The sequence below is a fragment of the Cnephaeus nilssonii genome (genome assembly GCF_951640355.1).
Source record: "Cnephaeus nilssonii genome assembly, chromosome: 18".
Classification (NCBI taxonomy): Eukaryota; Metazoa; Chordata; class Mammalia; order Chiroptera; family Vespertilionidae; genus Cnephaeus; species Cnephaeus nilssonii.
The window spans coordinates 51,154,947-51,173,041 of record NC_137089.1 but is presented as its reverse complement, the minus strand read 5'-3'; the positions used below and the strand labels follow the sequence as shown (position 1 = coordinate 51,173,041).

The window sequence follows — 18,095 nt, the reverse complement described above, 5'->3', positions numbered from 1 at the left end:
GGGCGTCCGGGGGCATGCTCGGTGGGACACACTCCTTGGCAGGTTCAGGAGGCTTATGATACAGCACAGCACAGCTCGTAAAGTAAGTGTGTGGTGCCAGCGGGGTGATCAGGGTAAGTGACTACGCGGAGCAGGGGAGGTGATTGGGGCCTGAATTGATTTTGAAAAGCAACAACTTATTTCGAAAAGCAGTGAGTCGCATTGCCTCATGTCAATGCCCAAAGTTCAGTTGTTGACTTGGGAATGACATTTCCTTTAAGAAACACTATTCAATGAGAAGGACAATGTGACATAGAAATGAATTTTTCAGAAAAAGTCAGAACCAATTGGAGATACATACACTGAGTGGCCAGATTATTATGATCTCTGAACGCATAATAATCTGGCTACTCAGTGTGTGTGTGTGTGTGTGTGTGTGTGTGTGTGTGTGTGTGTATATATATATATATATATATATATATATATATATATATATATATATTAGAGGCCTGGTGCATGAATCATGCATGGGTGGGGTCTAGCCAGCCTGGCCAGGGGGAGGGGACATGGGCTGTTGGCCGGCCTGCCTGCTGGTCGAACTCCTGGTCGAGGGGACAATTTGCATACTAGCCTTTTATTAGATAGAATATACACTGAGTGGCCAGATTATTATGCGTTCAGAGATCATAATAATCTGGCCACTCAGTGTATATAGCCATGTCTCCTTCCCTGACGCACGCATTTGGTAAAATGCACACAGGCCTTGCTGGAAGCTCACCCTCTTTGCAGACCCACTTCCTGACAAAATGATCCTTTCTGGGCACAAAAAGAATCACAACAGTTTAAAAAAATTCACTGATAGACAATAATTCTGGACATAAATTAACCAACACCTTCATTATCATTAACTGCTTTCCCTGCCTGTTGCAGACTTAACGAGCTAGCAGACAATTTGGGATTATAAACCGGGTAGTTATTTTTTGAAATCATAACCAACAGTGAATTCCTTTCTGTATAACTATGCTAATAACGGTTTGTGTTGCAGAAGCAAACGGTTTATTTTGATTCTAACCTTTCAAGACAAAGGAGCATTAAAAATGTCCTCAATTAAAGAAGAAGGCATGTAAAATACCGATTGCGTTAAAATGTACTTTCTTCTCTGAGGATTCTTTGACATTCTGTAGTTCCTTTTTTTTCCTTTTCTGTAAAACAATGAGAATCTACAATTTATTTGCATTTGGTGGCCCAGCGTGGGACAAGCACTTGTCTGTAACCTTGAGGAATCTTTTCTCTATGAACTCTTCAACCTTTTATGCAACTCCTTTCCCCTGGGATTAGTTTGGGGGTGTCTTCAGTTTTGCCTTCAATACAGTCTTCCTCAGGGGCCTCGCCACACTGAGCAGCGGGAGCCGGGAGGCCGGTTAGAGGCCCGGCAGAGAGGGTGTCCCTCAGCAGCAATGCCAGGCTCCCTCCCAGCACCGCCCCGCTCCGTGGGCTGCGGTGGCAACACCGCGTGTGGTGGTCGTGACGGGGTGGGGCACTACTGTGGACGGTATGGATTTGACTTCCCGGCACCTCAGTCGTTCTTCGCACCGGCAACTGGAGTGGAGTGCGTTTTGGTGAGGACTCACTGGATGTTCAACAAATTTATTTTCACACCTGGTGCTTGCCTCCAACTTATGTGTGGGCCATAGCTCAGTCTCCTAACCGGCCAGGCTGGCTTTTGAGAGAAGGGGTCCCCTTGCAGTAACTTCCACTCCGGGGTCTCATGTTCATTTCAGCCCACTCCCGCCCCGGTTGTCCACCGTGCGCTCTTGCCAGAAATCAGTGCCTTCGTCTGGATGCGGAACTCAGCCTGTTTCATGCTTGAGCTTCTGAAGCATCAGACGTCTGTCCTTGAACATCGCTTTTCCCTCGGCTTCCAGGAACCCACGTTCTCCCCCTCTCCTCACTGCTGGTCCCCCTCAGGCTCTTCCCTCTGGGTCCCCGAAGTCCCCTCCCGTCTTCGTTCCCCGCCTCCACACGACTCTCAGTGATCTCACCTACCCTCATGGCTTCTGCACGGCAGCCCAGACCTCCCCAGCCGCTGCCCTTGAATGAGCCTCAGTACTGCCCATGACACACGCTTCCTCCTGGGCCTGTCGTCGTCTTCAGTGACCCCAGCTCCTGCCCAAACACTCACTGACAGACGTGCTCCCCCAACTTACTGGTATGTGTGGACCATCTCAGGGGCAGGCCTCCGTGCTGAGGCCCCCGACTGCCCGGAGGGCACCCTGGCACTCCTCCTCCTCCTCCCCTTTTGTCCATCACCACGTCCTGTTGACTCCTCCTTCCTCACATTTCTCGGTTAATGTCCTATCCGTCCCCTCTGGGACCACCAAGGTTCAGGACAGCCGTAGGGTTTGTTGTTGTTGCTGTTTCTTTTTGTTTTTGTCTGTAAGCCCAGCTGAAACTGTCCAGTGCCGAAGCCACGTCGTAGCTCTCCTGCAGCCTCAGACTAACGTCCGTGCTCCTGGCCAGCCTCCGTCACCGCCTACTGCTTTCCTGATTCCTCACAGTGAGTGAGTGAGCCCTCAGTAGCCATGACCAAGATGGCAGACCCGGGGCCGGAGGATGCAGGGGAGAATTTCAGCTTTGCTATTTACAAGTCAATTAATCCCATGTGCCTCCGTCCACTCATCTGTAAAATAGCGACGATGACAGCCACAGGGCTGTGAGAACGACGTGAGATCGAGGGAGCACGGGCTCAGGAAGTGCTGCCCTGGACGAGGCTGTGACTGGGAGCCTTTCCCCACGACACCGAGCACTGCACGGGAATATGGGCACTGCTCGCCACGACGCACCCACACCACCTAGCACAGCACCTACTAAGTCCACACTGAGCGGTGAACGGACTGACTCATGGTGTTTGACTGAGGAGTCTGGGATAATGCCTTTGCAAACGTCTTCAGAGTCTTTGACCCAACTACCTCTCCTGTGGAACAGAAGCGATGCTGGGAAAGAGCTCCATTTACCTGGGAAGGGACAGGGCGCTGCGGGCAGGTGCCCTGGACACGGGATGTGCGGGGAGCGGATGGAGGGGTGACTGTGGCGTCTGGGAAGATGAGGAAGCTGGCCCTGGGGTCTCCATTTCTCCCACATTGCCCCTGCTCCTGCTCGCGGTGAGGCTCAATCGCTCATTTCATTTGACAGGAATGAGACCCCCCAAAGGGGGCTGTGCTCATGGTGCCCTCCCTACGCCCATCCCGCCCGCGCTCCCCTCACCCCCAGCTCACCATTCGGCCGCACAGGAGGGCTTCGAACCAAAGGGCTCGTGGACAGGCTGGTGAGTACCATTGCTGCTGTCACCTTGTCCATGTCCAGTTCCTCCGAGGATTTCCTGGAAAACAGGAGGGCCACTGTCAGGGGTGCTCGCTCGGCATGGCCTGGGGCCCTGCCGCCTGCCATCACAGACGGACGGGAGAGGCGGGAGGCGCGCCCCCAGCACTCTGCAGGGGGGACAGGACGGAGCAGCGATTCCCAGTGGCGGAGTGGAGACTGCCATCCCTCACCGAGACGGACACGCACGGAGACGGACAGGTCACGCTGGCTCGTGAATTTTGCCCGGTTAACCCCACATAAAGGCTCATACGACCATGGCCGTTGTGGACAGCAGTCAGCTTACCTGGGCTGGTTTCCATAAAGGAGTTGATATCGAAAATGCATGCAGTACACCGGCGTCAGATAACCGGCACCGCCTCCCGGCACGAGCATTCCCGAGGGGCAGTGCCGGGGCACGCAGGGGTGAACACCGTGTGCGCGGTGAGCGGTCACACTGACAAACGCGGCTTTCATCCCAGCCGCGCCGGCTGACTCGTAAAAGCAATGAAGTAGCAGAGAAAAGTCAAATTGTTCCCGGTCCTGGGGGTGGGGCTGCTCAGTTAATTTCACGACAAACTTATGAAAAGTTCACGATTTGGCTCTCCAGCGTGCACCAGGACGCTCAATCACAAAGCAAAGCTGCTCGTCCAGTCCTAGCGGGGAACTGGCGATCTCCGTCTGTAGCTCTCCTCAAAGCTCCTTGCTCTCTTTCTTGGAAAACTGTTCGAGTCCAAGACTAATTCCTTTTTTCAGAGACTGGCAATGAAAGATGCTTCCAGAAGGCGAGTTTGCGGGCACACAGCGAAATGTACTCTGCAGGGGTTCTCAGGACAACCTGGCACAGCGGGGAAAGCTGCTCGGTCCCATGGCACACCCTGGGAAGGCCACAGCACCCACAGGTCACGAGGTCTTGGACTTGGGAGCAAAGGTGAGGCCAGCTTCCTGCAGAAACGGGAGCAGCGCGGAAAGGACTTAGAGCACCTTCAGGTCACTGGTGCTCACGTCCCCCACCCCACCCCATGCAGGCGTGTGGGTGTCACGAGGGCCGCCCAGGAGAAAGGCTTGCTGGACACACTGCGTCCGCTGGCTGCCGCCAGAGCCCAGCCGTCACCATGGCTCCCCACGCGGTGGGGACAGGCGCAGGCCACGGTCATCTGTCCCAGACGGAATTACTGCAGCTGCTGGCTGCTCTTTCCCACTCCGTCTTCTCTTTTTAACAAAAGGGCTGAGAGCCGGGATCAGGGGCCCGGGAGCTGGGCACTGGGCAATGGCAGGTCCCCAATTCCTACAGGGACACACTCTGCGGCCACACTTTTTCCTGGTCCTTGGTTTCAGGGGCCTCCATTTCCCCTCCTGTAATCTGCTTTGTATCATTTAAAATTTTTCACATCTAAGGTCTGTTTTAGAGGTCTAGTTGATAATTAACTTAAAAGCTGGTCTATGTGTTTTTTTTTTTAATATGAAGATCAATAGCCAGGCCGGTGCTGACAAGACTGTTGTTTCTGTCACTATAAAATAGGCATTTTTTGCATTGCCAAGGTCTGCCACGACCTTTCGGCATCATGATCAGAAAGCAGGTTCCCAACGAAGAGCAGAAAGCGGAACAGACGTCAGCATCATCGGCGTTTTGTGTTTGGCCACCTTTAGCTTCCTGCGGGCACGGAGGTCACGAGGACGCCCCACGGCCCGCTGCTCACCCTCGGCGAGCTGTGGTCTCGGGCAGTGTATCACGCCGCCTGGAACACGGAGGCGCGGCCCTGGGCTGAGCTGTGTTTCTGTTTTTTTATCCTTGTTTATTTTGTTTCTGTTTTTTTATCCTTGTTTATTTCTTTTGGTACATTGCTATCTAATTACTGATTAATTGGTTCTGCAAATGCAAATCCTTGTAATTAAATGCGAAGAGATGATGCGCCACGTGGGACTTGTTACACTTAGAGAAAGCGTTGCTGAAGCCGACTGGTAGACGTGGGGCTGTTGGAGGAAAAGACCACTCACCAGGTGATACTGAGAGTTTTCTCTGATGGGAAAGGGATTTGGACCCCCTGGGGAGGGCGGCCCAATCCCACGTTCACAACAGGCGGAGAGCTTGTCCAAACAACCTTTCTTCCCAGACCTGGTTGAGTATTACGGAACTTTAGAATCAGTTCTTAAAAATAGTCCTACGCCTTGTCATTCTGTAGGCGCTTTGTCGCTCAGCTGAGCGGGCTTTGATGGATGAGCAGGATTTCCAGATGTGAGAGTCACATTTCAGGCGAGGAAGCAGGCGAGTCCGTGGCTGGCAAACTGCTTGGGCTTCCTGGTTGGAGGATGTGGTGGGAGAGGAGAGGGCACGGGCCTGGCTGGGTCTCGGGCCTCACGGGCCAGGCCAGGTGGATTTTCATGTTCTCATAAGCAGAGAGAGAGAGCCACTGAACATACATGAACCTGGGAGAGAGGTAGCTCATCAACCTGGATTTTAGAAACAGATTAAAACACCAACAGGAACGGAAAGGGAGACCGGAGGCGTGCTCTGTAGCTATTTTAGTTAACTCTCCATTCAAACGCAAAGTGCTGGCCTAAGACCACTGCTCCTCCCTGCACAGGCGGTAACCAGCCTGCACGCACAGAGCTCCCTCGATGCGGCCAAGGATCGGTCGCTGGGAGAAAAGAGAGTGCAGGCTCCGCAATGAGTTACATCGTGCGGCTTCAAATCCGCTCTTCGCCACGACTGGCTGTGTGACTCTGGGGAAATTACTTAACCTCTCTGAGTCTCTGTTTCTTCATTTGTAAAAGGAGGATAAATATAGATCTGTTGAGATGATTCAACGAGAAAACACATGTGAGCACCAGCAGAGCCTCACCCACAGCCAGGATTCCACGGACGTGAGCTCTTACCTTCATGTTCACGGACCCACCCATTACATGTGTCCCACACGCGAGAGGGGCCCAGTCGGGGACTCTCCTCGCTCTTCTGACGGGCACCAGCACTAGCAGGTGTTGCTTTCCATTTTGGGGGAGGGGCGCTGCCAGTGGTGTTTTTCATAAAGAACCAAACTGTTCCAATTCCACAGGCGTTGCCCGGTGAGAGGTGACAATCGGCACAGGAAGTGGCAGCTGCTGAGCCCTCCCTGGGCTCGCGGTGCCCGGGCCAGGATCCAGCGCGTGACGTGGTGGCCCTGGGGCACGGGCCACACAGCCAGAGCCCGGGGCGGGTCTGGGTTATGCCCCGAGTTCCTGGTTTCAGCCCTCTCTTGAGGACCAGCTCTGAGCCGGGGCGCTGCTGGACACTGCAGAGAGAGCCTCAGAGAAAACCCGTGGGCCTGGCCACCCGAATCCCCCCCCCCCCCCAAAACCGGAAACCTACGCATGTCACAAAGCCAGGAGGTGGCACGGCCTTGGGGAGGACCTACGTAGGTGCCCAGCTAAGGGAGCCTGGCGGTGGGCACTGGCCTTGTTGGGTGAGGCGGGGGGCGAGGGGAGGGGAGGCTGGGGCGGGCAGTGCCGGCGTGGCCAGACTGCCCTGAGACGGCACAGGACGCTCAGCGCGGTGTGCCGGGCAGGGGGACAGGGACAGGCCCCGGAGCACGGAGGTGTTTCGTGTGGACAGGCTTCAGAGGTCAGGTCCGGTTAGGGAGATGCCCTCAGACTGGCTTTTCAAAACGTTCAGTCTGGCTGCCGGGTGGAAAATGAGTTTCTTGGGTTTGACAAGTGATCTTTTATCGGCCAAACTGACTGCTTGGGGGCTGTGGCAGCGGGTGGAGGGTGACGTCATCTGTGACAGCGAGGTCCTCAGGCGTGCCACGGTGTCGGCAGGCACAGCACCGACAGGCGTGGCGGGCACGGCAGGCACAGCGTCGGCACGAGGCGGGCACGGCCGCAGCCCCGGTGGGCGGTGGCGCCGCAGGTCTGGCCCCCTTGGCTGTGGCCGGTGCTGAAAGGCTGTGTTTCTGTCACAGAAGCTCTTTCTTCTTTTGAGCCACTTCACGCCTGAAGGCCATCTGCTGGGCGCACGTGTCCACACACTGTCCCCGCTAACCTAGCAGCCAGGAGACACGCGCTTACGGCCGAGAGCCGCGAAGGACATTTACCTGCAACTAGCGTGCTGCAGTAACAGATGGAAATGAAAAGGCAGAGCACGCCCTGGGTCAGCACTAATCCTCTCCTCAGCAACTACTGGAATCGGCGGTCTAGACCAAGTCCAATCCCTTTGAAGACGGACAGTGACCCTCAAACCAGGAAAAGGCCTGGCAGTGAGCTCTTCCCTGGAAAGACACAGCCACACCCCAGGCTTGAATGTGGGGACAGCCTTCGCTAAGAGTGGGCACACGGATCCGGTGACTCCACAGTGGCCACGCAGAAGGAGCACTCTGCTTCCTTTCTGAAGGAATCTCGTGGCAAAGGCGGTCACTGTTAGCGCTCCACAGTCATTCGAGGTGTGGCCTTTTTTAAGGCCACAGGGAAGATGTGTGTTTGTGCATGGAGAAGGACAGGAGGGCGTTGGAGGGGACCGTGCCCCGGGCCCCGTGTTCTGCCCATGGTGGCCAGCCTCTGTCCGGGTCGGCCACGTCCTTGCTGACGTCTCCAGCCCTCGAAGGAGCTCCCGCGCCTCCGCAGTGGCCGAAGCAATGGTCACACCGTCGGGAAGAGCTCGCTGTTTCCGCTGGACTCCTGGGGGCGCGGTCGGGCAGGGCCGGCGTGTGTGCGGGGCAGGGCGGGGGCCAGGCGGGCGGGTGGAGGTGCCCTGAGTGGCAGTCAGTCTGCCGGTTAACAGGGCACCTGGTAAGTGCCACCGCTGTCCTCGGGCAGAAAACTGTAATCAAACTGCATCTCTCACTCTGACATTGATTTGTGTCCAACTCGGGCCACTGCAGGCTGTGTGTGTGTGTGTGTGTGTGTGTGTGTGTGTGTGTGTGTGAATGACCTCAGTGCCCAGAGGCCTCGAAGCCACATAATGGAAAGAACCTCCAGCCACATTCTGTGGTGATAACAGCGATCTCCTGAGGGCGCTGGGAAAAGATGAGTCCAGTGTTTTCTGGTTTGCCAATTAAAGAAAAACAAGGGGGCTTTTGCGTAGATTTAAAAACCAGGCAGAGAAGACTGTGTTACTTATCCCCGTGACCTCCTTTTCCTGAAATAACAACATTCTATGTTGGCACAGACCTACAGGTGGGCTCGCAGCTGTAGCCATTGTATGTCATTGTTTCTGCAGAGAGAGGACTCCTACTGCTCCGCCAGGCTGCCCAGGAGTGAGAGGGCACAGGTGACAGAGAGGGAGCAGCTGGCACGGCACCAGTCCCTGCTCTGAGAGCCAGGCCTGCCCTCCGGGGCGGCCACTCGCTGGTGGAGGTGTTGGCTTCGTCCTGTGCTAATTCGCTCTCGCTCTAGGCTGGGGAGTGGGGGTTGGGGAGGGGGATAGGGACTTTTATTCTAGTTGTAAGTTTTGGTTTAGTTCATGCTGAGTTGTCTGGGACCCGTCTGCTGATTTCAGCTCGCTGGGGGCAGAGCACAGTGGACGAAGCCCCTGCCTCACCTGGCTTGTGCTCTGAAGAGGGGACCCACGGGTACGCGTTGTAGACAGAATTAATCCCTTTTAAATCTGTTTAAGTTTCAGATTTGGTTTTAGAAAATGTAATCTTTCCCCCCCAAAAAAAAACTGCATCTTCTTTCTCATAACAACTAATATTTACTTAGCATTCCCAGTGCCGGAGGCTTTACACATGCTGTTTAAATGCCACCGTGGCCTGATGTTACTAACACCCCATTTACAAATGCCTTCCGAGGGCGCTGGGCCGCCAGCCAGGCCTGCTTAATTCTAGCGGCCCCAGGGGGGTCTTCAAACCACACACCAATGCTGTTTGCACGACCACCTCCATAACCTTGATTTAAATTTGAGATGTACTTGTCCTCTTCTCTCATTGAACTATATTTGTGAACTAAATGCAACCTGTGTACACATTTTTCCTGTGCTACATTTACAAACATCTTATCATGAAAAGGATTTCTTTTATACACATGGGTGATTGATTCCACATTCACAGGAACATAGCATGTACATGTTCAAGTTGACCCAATGGATTAAATTATAGGCTCTTACTCCTATTGAAAAAGTGTTTTGCTTTTAAAAGGATTCTTTAAATAGAATTTAAATTAAATAAATTTTCTTTAAATAGAATTCTTATAATGTGATTAAAATGTTGTGATTAGATTTCAATTCAGCTAATTTACCCAAATTTTAACCTCTACATCAATACCTGTTTTATTGGTTGAACCACATGAAATTGCTAATACTCACTATTTTTTACCTGCAGAAGTGGCAGTTTCATACGGTTTGTATGACATGTACTTTTATGAAACATTTATCTTCAGTTTCACCGGCTTTTATTGAAGATAATCTCCTACAGTATAGTTCACACAAGCTTCAATTCAACATCTACTACGTGCAAAGTATTGCTCTGGGAGGAATGCCTGGCCCCCCAGCTTGTCCGAGGCCACGTGAGGCCTGGGGACACGAGCTCCTGAGCGGGGGTGGAGGCATCCATGTGCCCCCGGCGGATCCTCACCCACAACATGACTGCTCAGTTGCCTGAGTTCTTTCAGTACATGTCACCATGTTACCGGCATGTGTCCGTCAGTTCATACAGCCATGGTTGGACGACCGATCAACTCAAACCGTCGAATGGGATCCTGTCCGTGGAAAATGGTAATCCATCGTGCTCAAACCTGCGCACCACTCTACCATCTCAGGGCTATGAAACCACGCCTGTGTGCTGAGCACCCAGCGGCTGGCAACTGCACAGTGCGTGTGTCTGCTCAGTGCAGGGAACATGACCTCCCTGAGGGACAGCGGGAGGAAGCGACAGAGTCAGGAACACAATGCAAAGTTACTGCTGGGCATGGCGGGTCAGGGCCGGCGGCGTGGCTCCTGGCCAGGGCACCTCCGGTTTCCTGCCACAAGAGGCGGTGAACAGCGGCCAGCAATGCCACGCGGGGCGTGGCTGCAGCAGGGACAGCCTGCAGTCCAGGGAAGCAGAGCACAGGCACTGCTGTTTCACACTCCTGAAAACAACACCTCCGGCTCAGAGCTGGGATACGGCGTTCGTATCTAAGGTAAAGCGTATCACCTGACACGGGAGTGCGCTCGGGCATGAACAACAATTCCCACCTCTGCCTGCAATACTTCCTTTATTTAGGTTGTCACACGAGTGTGGTCCCGGCTTATAGGTGCACTTACCATAATGGCTCGCTGATTGAACTGTGGTGGGATGACCCATGCAATCTACCTTCCAATTCTGTGCTATGAAGAAATTCTAAATATTTCAAATGCAAATGGCTTCTATTAGTCAACAGCTCACCGGTTACCGGTCTTCCTTTTCCTTTTGAGTCATTATCACCTGCCTTTCTACAGACTGAAAGGAGCCCAGGAGCTTCTGGTAAGGAATTCACAAGCATACAGGCACACAGGGTTTACTGGAGACCTGAGGAGAAGGTGAGCCACTTAAACACAGCTACAGAAGTCTGGAGAAGAAAGCCCTTTCGGGATGGCCCCGCACTGACTCCATGGAGAGGGCTCTTCCCCGTGGTGTGCTGTGTCCAGGAAGCGTCACGCAGCACAGGGAGAAACGAGCACCTGCTGTCACGGGTCGGCGGGCGGAGGTTTCAGGAGTTGAGAGGGTAGTCACAGCGGCTGTGTCGGTCTGACACCTCCATGGAGCAGCCACTGAGACAAGAGCCACGCTGTACGTGACGTCCTGGGGAGGACGTCTGGGGAGGAGGAGGGGGAGGGGGAGGGGGAGCCCCGGGGTGGGCGAGCCTGCGTGCCCCCAGGCGGCGAGGCGGCTGCAGACGAGCGAGGGAAGCAGCACGGGGTAGGAAGGGCTTGGGAGCGGTTCCAAGAGTCTCAGCACAAGCTGCTGGGGCGTCCTGAGCAGGTGCCTGTGAAGAGTCCCGGGTCAGACATAACGGCCACTCGCCCAGCCCTGCCGCGTGGGGTTCGAGGAGGGGAGGGTCCTGTCACCAGAGCCATCTGCAGAGCACTCCGATATTTGCCCTAGAGTCACCTTTATTATAACGCCTTCAGGTCACAGTCCTTCGGGCCAAACCCTGGGTACCAGCCACCTCCTTAGATACATCGTAACAGTTAACACTCACGCAGCATTTGCGCCCTCTACCCCCGCCACTGCTTAGCCGTGACTTCCATGAACTCAGTGGGTCCTCAGGATACGGCTAGAGGTCAACGCTGTTCCGAGTCCTACTCTCAGGGCTGAGAGAACGGAGGGACCGAGAGGCAGAGCCACGTGGTGGAGGCTGGATCCCCACCCAGGCAGGCGGACTCCACAGCAGTGTGTGCGGACTGGATGTGTGTGTCCTCCTAAAATCCACACGTGAAGGCCACCCACCACGCGATGGCACTAGGAGGTAAGCAGGCTCAGGTGAGGTGGCGAGGGTGGAGGCCCAGGATGGGGTTGGTGCCCTTATGAGAAGAGGCGACACCAGACGAGAGGGCAGCGCCTGCCAGGGAAGAGGGCCCTCCGAGAACCCAACCGCTGGCCCCTGCGTCTCCGACTCCAGCCCCCAGGACTGTGCGCGAGAAAGGCCTGTTGTGAGGCCGCCCGTCCGATCCTTTATAACGGCAGCGGAGCCGAGGCTGTCCCCGGGGCCAGGGAGAGAGGTGGCGGGAGCCAGGCAGGTGGGTGGGGCCGGCCCAGCCCTGTGAGTGCGGCTTCCCCACGGAGGCCAGGGCGCCCCCGGGGGACCAGCTGGGCCAGCTTCTGCCAGGGAGGGCCGGGCTCACCTCACTGCGGGGCCCAGGCCCGTCCAACTCTTCAGACAACACCCGGGGAGGCGGGAGGCGGGGTGCGGGGGGGATTCTGGTGCATTGCGGCCACCGCCCGAACTGCTTCCACAGCCGGGCACGCCCCAGGCTGCTAGCCACAGGTGCCAGGGACGACCTCTGAGCAGCAACGGGAAAGAGGACCGTGACAGCTGTGAGGGCAGCGGGGGCGGTGGACGCGAAGGGCAGCAAACTGCGACCGTCACGCGGACACGGGACCAGGGGCCACAGACAGGAGACTAGAGAAACACTGTGAATGGCATGGGCATGCAGGTGCAGCCTCTGAGTCCAGAGAGAAACATGGACACACCCTGCACACGGATGTTGTGAACTGTTTCAGTGGGGGGGTGGATTCCTTGACACAGATCCGCAGCCTCTGGCAGATCAAACACTCGGTGTTTTATTTATTTTTTAAAATTAATTTATTTATTTTAAAGGTGAGTTTCCTTCTTTTTAAAATCTTTTTAAAAATATATTTTTATTGATTTCAGAGAGGATGAGAGAGGGAGATAGAGATAGAAACATCAATGAAGAGAGAATCATTGATCAGCTGCCTCCTGCACGCCCCTTACTGGGGATCAAGCCCGAAACCCGAGCATGTGCCCTTGACTGGAATAGAACCCAGGACTCTCCAGTCCACAGGCCAATGCTCTATCCACTGAGCCACACCAGCTAGGGCAACACTCGGTGTTTTAAAGAAACCTCAGGGGAGCCTGGGCGCGCCAGCTGCAGGCCCACCTCCAGGCGCCCCGTGTGGCGGGCAGACACCCCGGAAGCGGTTGTACAAGCCGCTTCAGCCTCCCACCACAGCGAGGCTCAGAGTCTTGCCTTGTACGCTGGTGAATGAGAAGTGACACAAAGGGCACTGACCCATTGGTCCCAGCCTTTCAGGGGAGACAGGTCCGCCTCCACCCCCGACCACGTGCAGGTGCGGCACGCGGCCCCACCAGGTCCCGTGGTGGCAGACGGGGCGGGGCGCTGAAGATGTCCCCTTTAGTCTCTGCAAACACCCCTAATAACCACTTTACAGACAGACAGAACCGGCGGAAATGAATGGGCTCTTGTCTGGATGGAGACAGCCAGCCACCGAGTCCCCATGAAACTGCGGCCTGGGACCATTTTACAAAGGATCGAAACACGTTCAGATCTGCTGACGGTCCGACTTCCAGGTGATAAAGATGGACTGATTTCAGGAGCTATCTTAAGAATCTACTAAGTGAGCAGAAATGTTGTTCCGTGTTCATGTGAGAGTGTGCAAGGTGACAAGTCATTAGGAAGAGAAAGGATCACTCTCTCCCAGCATAGGAGACCTGGGGGATGGGTTACGACCCAGGAGCGCTTCCTGCGTAAGTGATAGGACCCACTAACAGGAAAGCCAGCTCGGGGTCGGCCAGGGCACCCGTCACCCGTCATCCGAAGCCGCTGCCCTCCCACTGCCGCCTTCCCACATGCTCACGGACCCCGCGCTCCCACGGGACACACGCCCCACCCTCAGAGGCAGCCCGCCTCCCTCACACATTTCAGAGTTAGAAGTTCTCCTCCGTCTTGAGGCCCAGGCCGCCACTTCCACATGGAGCTCAGTGTTTCAGGACAACAGAGGGCAGTTCTCATCCCTCTTCACAGGAATGTCACCCATATTTCAAAAACTTGAATGTTCCCTGTAAGTCCTCAAAATTTTTTTAAATTGATTTTTAAAGAGAGAGGGAGAAGGCGAGAGAGAGAGAAACATCGATCCTCCTGCACATCCCCTACCAGGGACGGAGCCCACATGTGCCCTGACTGGGAATCGAACCTACAACCACTCTGTGCATGGGACAGCACTCAATCAACTGAGCCACACTGGCCAGGGCAAGTCTTTTCCTTTTAAAATACACTGAGTGGCCAGATTATTATGACCACCTGACGTTTGTAGGCAAATTAGCCGTACACTGCATCGTATGGGATATGGAAGCCAAAGGCCTGTTCAAACACCTTTGCTGTCTGCAGTTACCAAGATAAAACGTCTCCAATTCACACAGGAACACAAGGATTGGACAGTCGAGCATTGGAAAAAAGTCATGTGGTCCAATGAATCACGTTTCCAGTTGCATCATGCAGATGCAGAGTGAGAATTTCGCGGAAACAGCATGAAAGCATGCACTCCACATGCATGAGTACGACCCTTCAAGCTGGTGGGGGCAGTGTTATGGTTTGGGGCATGTTTTCCTGGCATGATTTGGGCCCTTTAATTCCTGTGGAACAACGTCTGAATAGCACAACATACCTAAGTATCGTTGCTGATCAAGTTCATCCTATCATGTTGATGGCGTATCCCAATGGAGATGGCTTCTTCCAACAAGACAATGTGCCATGCCATGGTGCTCGTATTGCAGGAGTGGGTTCAAGAACATGAGGGAGACTTTACCTTGCTTAGGTGGCCCCCACAATCACCAGATTTCAATCCAATTGAGCATTTGTGGGACGAAGTTAAAAGAGCCATCAGGCAGCTGGTTCCACAACCATCAAATCTCACAGAACTGGACAGTGCTATTCATCAGGCATGGTGTCAGATTCCTCGCATCACCTTTCAACATCTCGTGGAGTCAATGCCAAGAAGAATCGCCGCAGTATTGAAGGCAAAAGGTGGCCCAACGAAGTACTGGTGGGGTGGTCATAATAATCTGGCCACTCAGTGTAGATTAAACATCACACACGTATTCGATGTTTTGCTCCAAACAGTCCAAATGTCCTAATTTCCATGGTGAGATAAGCTCGCACTTCCATCTGTCCCAGGCCCAGGGCTGAATTCAGCATTTCAGGCCTGATGTGGCCAGTGCTCTGTGAAGGGGGACCTAGTTCTGGGAACTCATTTTTTTTCTTTTAAATAAGCTTCATTAAGTTATAGTTCATATACCTCCCTCCCCCCAATCATGCTTTTAAAGTATGTAGCCATTGGGTGTGAGTATGTTTACAGAGATGAGCAGCCATCAGCACTTCTGGAACATTTCATGCTCCCCAAAGAAATCCCATCACCATTAACAGTCATACCTTCTCACCAGCTCCTGCCAACATTCATCTACTTTCTGTCTCCAGAGATTTGTCTGTTCTGGACATTTCACATAAAATGGATCAGGCGACATGTGTCATTTTGTGACTGGCTTCTTTCACTTGCATGTTTTCAAGATTCATCCACATTGTAGCATGCATCAGGATTTTATTTCTCTTTGTTGCTGAATAATATTCCATTGTAAGACTAATCCCATTTTATTTATCCATTCATCAGCTGATGGACTTTTATGTTGATTCTATCCTTTTGGCGATTATGAATAATGTTTTTTTGAATATTCACATGCAGGTTTTTGTGTGGCTGTGTATTTGCAATTCTCTTTGGGATATACTTAGGAGCGGAATTGCTCTGGCTCACATGGTAACTCTGTGTTTAACCTTTTGAGGAACTGGCAAACTCTTTTCCATGGTGGCTGCATCATGTGACAATTCTACTAGTAATGCATGAAGGCTCCGAGTCCTTCGAGACCTCGCCAACACTTGAATTGTTCATCTTGTTGATAACAGCCGTCATACTGGGTGTGAAATCACTTTGACTGGCATTGCCCTACGAACTAATGATGTTGCATATCTTTGCCTGTGCTTGTTTTCTGTTTGTATATCTTCTTTAGAAAAAGGTCTGTTCAAGTCCTTTGCCCCTTTTCATTGGGTTAGTTGTCCTTTTATTATTGGGTTGTAAGAGTTTTTGTATATTCTGCATATTAGACCAATACCAGATATATGACTTGCAAACATTTTCTCCCATTCTGTGGGCTTTCTTTTGACGAAGCCCAATTTAGCTCTTTTCCCTTTCCTCACTTGTCCTTTTGTTGTCAGATCTAAGAAACCACTGCCTAACCCAAGGTCATGGGCTCCATTCCTGTTTTCTTCTAAGCGTTTTATAGTTTTACCCTTTGAACTTATGTCTTTGATATATTTTGAGTTGATTTTTTTGTATGGTTGAGGTAGAGGACTAACTTCATTCTTTCGCACACCGATATTCCAATAGTCTTAGCACCATTTGTTAGCAAGACAATTCTTGAGTTGAGTTGGTCCCCTCATTGAAAATCAATTGACTACGACGGAGGACTCACTTCTCATAACGATACTGGACATTTGCATTTCATAGTGCTGACTCATACTGAGTTTATTACCAACTGTTGGGTCCGAGTCCCTCTGCCAGAGCCTGGACCTCCTTGGACACTGGGCATTAGAAGATGGAGAAGACATGAGAAGTTGTGGGTATATAAGAGAGCCCTTATTGGAGTCCAAGTAGCCATTGCTAATAGGGTAGTCCACAAAGCAGCTCTTGATAATATAGTAGCAAACACAGGAGCCATTGCTAACAAAGTAGCCTGACCAGGCAGCCAAGCACTGGCTGGTCAGTAACACATCTTCTCCATAATGCAGCCCCATACTGGCTGGTTAGTGGCAACTTATATATAAGCTCAAACAAGCTCAAACAGAAGAGGCTTTATGCCAAATAGTGACCTCAGTATTTGGGCTACAGAAAGGCATGCCTGCCTGCGCAGTGTATAGCTTGCCGCATCCTTGTTTTTGCACCTGTGTATAGCAAATTAGCCTTGAACACCCTGATTAGGATTCCCACACTCAGAGTGGCCTTGAGCATCTGGCATACTCTGAACAGGGTACCTACACCAACCAAGTCCTCAAAGTGTTTTATAGGCCTTGCTGTTAAGCCAAATCTCCCCCATCCTGCCCTTGTGCAAATGGAAACGGGGGCCCCAGAGAACAGACCTCATCTTTATTGCTCTTAAATGCCAGCTGGTCATTGCACTAAGTTGAGAGCTTTGGGATGCGAAATCCGATGTCTCTCTAGTTTTGTATTATCTAGATCATCAGTTTTTCAGATCAGTCATGAAACATTTAGTAAGCTTCATATCAGGCAACTGGTCTAAGTATTGGTGAATAAGATGAGGTCCCTCCCTTATGGAGGAGGCATAGAGAAGACAGATAATACAGAAGTCAGCTAGTACACAGATAATTCCAAATCGTGAGCTTCTTTAGTAAGAGGTCATTTAGGGAAATCCCTTTTCTCTATAACTGGAGGCCGATGCACGAAAATTCATGCAAGAGTAGGCCTTCCTTCCCCCGGCTGCCGGCACCGACTTCCCCTCTGGCACCCAGGACCCAGGCTGCCCGCAGGCACCCGGGACCCGGGCTGGCTTCCCTCTGGCCCCAGCTTCATCAGGAAGGACATCCGGAAGACGTCCAGTCTAATTAGCATATTACCCTTTTATTACGTATAGATTGTTTCTAATTGCAATTATGTCATTACTATCATCTAAGAAACCAGGCATGTCTCAATGTCGTTGCTAAGATTCAGTTCAGTGAGTGGTGGGCTTTGAGAAGCAGCCTCCTTGTATCTGATGCTGACATTAAGGAGAACACCCTGTTTGGTACCACTCAGGGGGGTTCCCCACAGGGATGGCTGGGCTACGGCCCTCACCCAACAGAGTCTTGCTTTCGGTTCTAGAAGAATATATCGCCATCCTAAAAAGGACTCCTTCCGTTTGGTCCATCAGAGGCTGGACAACACCGCTGCCACTTTCCCTGGATGAATCACACAGTCGTTTGGAGTACAGGCCAGACCCCCTCACCAGCGGCCACAGCCCTAGGCAGACGCGTGTTCTTCCTCTCTGTGAAGACTGCCATCGGGCAGGAAGTTTGGAGGGTCCAAGGAGGATAATAAAGGAGAAAGTCCAACGGAAGCTCATGGAAACGAAACGTACCAAACCTCCATCACCTCCGAGATGAAAGTCCATCCGTGTGGGTGAAAAACATCCTTATCCCCCGAGCCGAACACAGTGCCAGGCATGCCCAACAAATACTGAACGAATGAGCGACACGAGGAAAAATTCGGCACCAGTCAAAACGTCAGTCAGCCTCTTCTGCAGGTCCT

At 52.7% G+C, this 18,095-nt stretch overlaps 1 protein-coding gene across 1 annotated transcript in view; it reads right to left on the bottom strand.

Moving 5' to 3' along the window:
- The window catches only part of ZNF704 (zinc finger protein 704), a 145,263-nt gene that overhangs the window by 17,490 nt on the left and 109,678 nt on the right, over window positions 1–18,095 (bottom strand). The window contains exon 3 of the mRNA XM_079796477.1: window positions 3,255–3,358. Within this exon, the coding sequence (XP_079652603.1) occupies window positions 3,255–3,358 (104 nt within the window). The remainder of the gene's footprint in view (window positions 1–3,254; window positions 3,359–18,095) is intronic.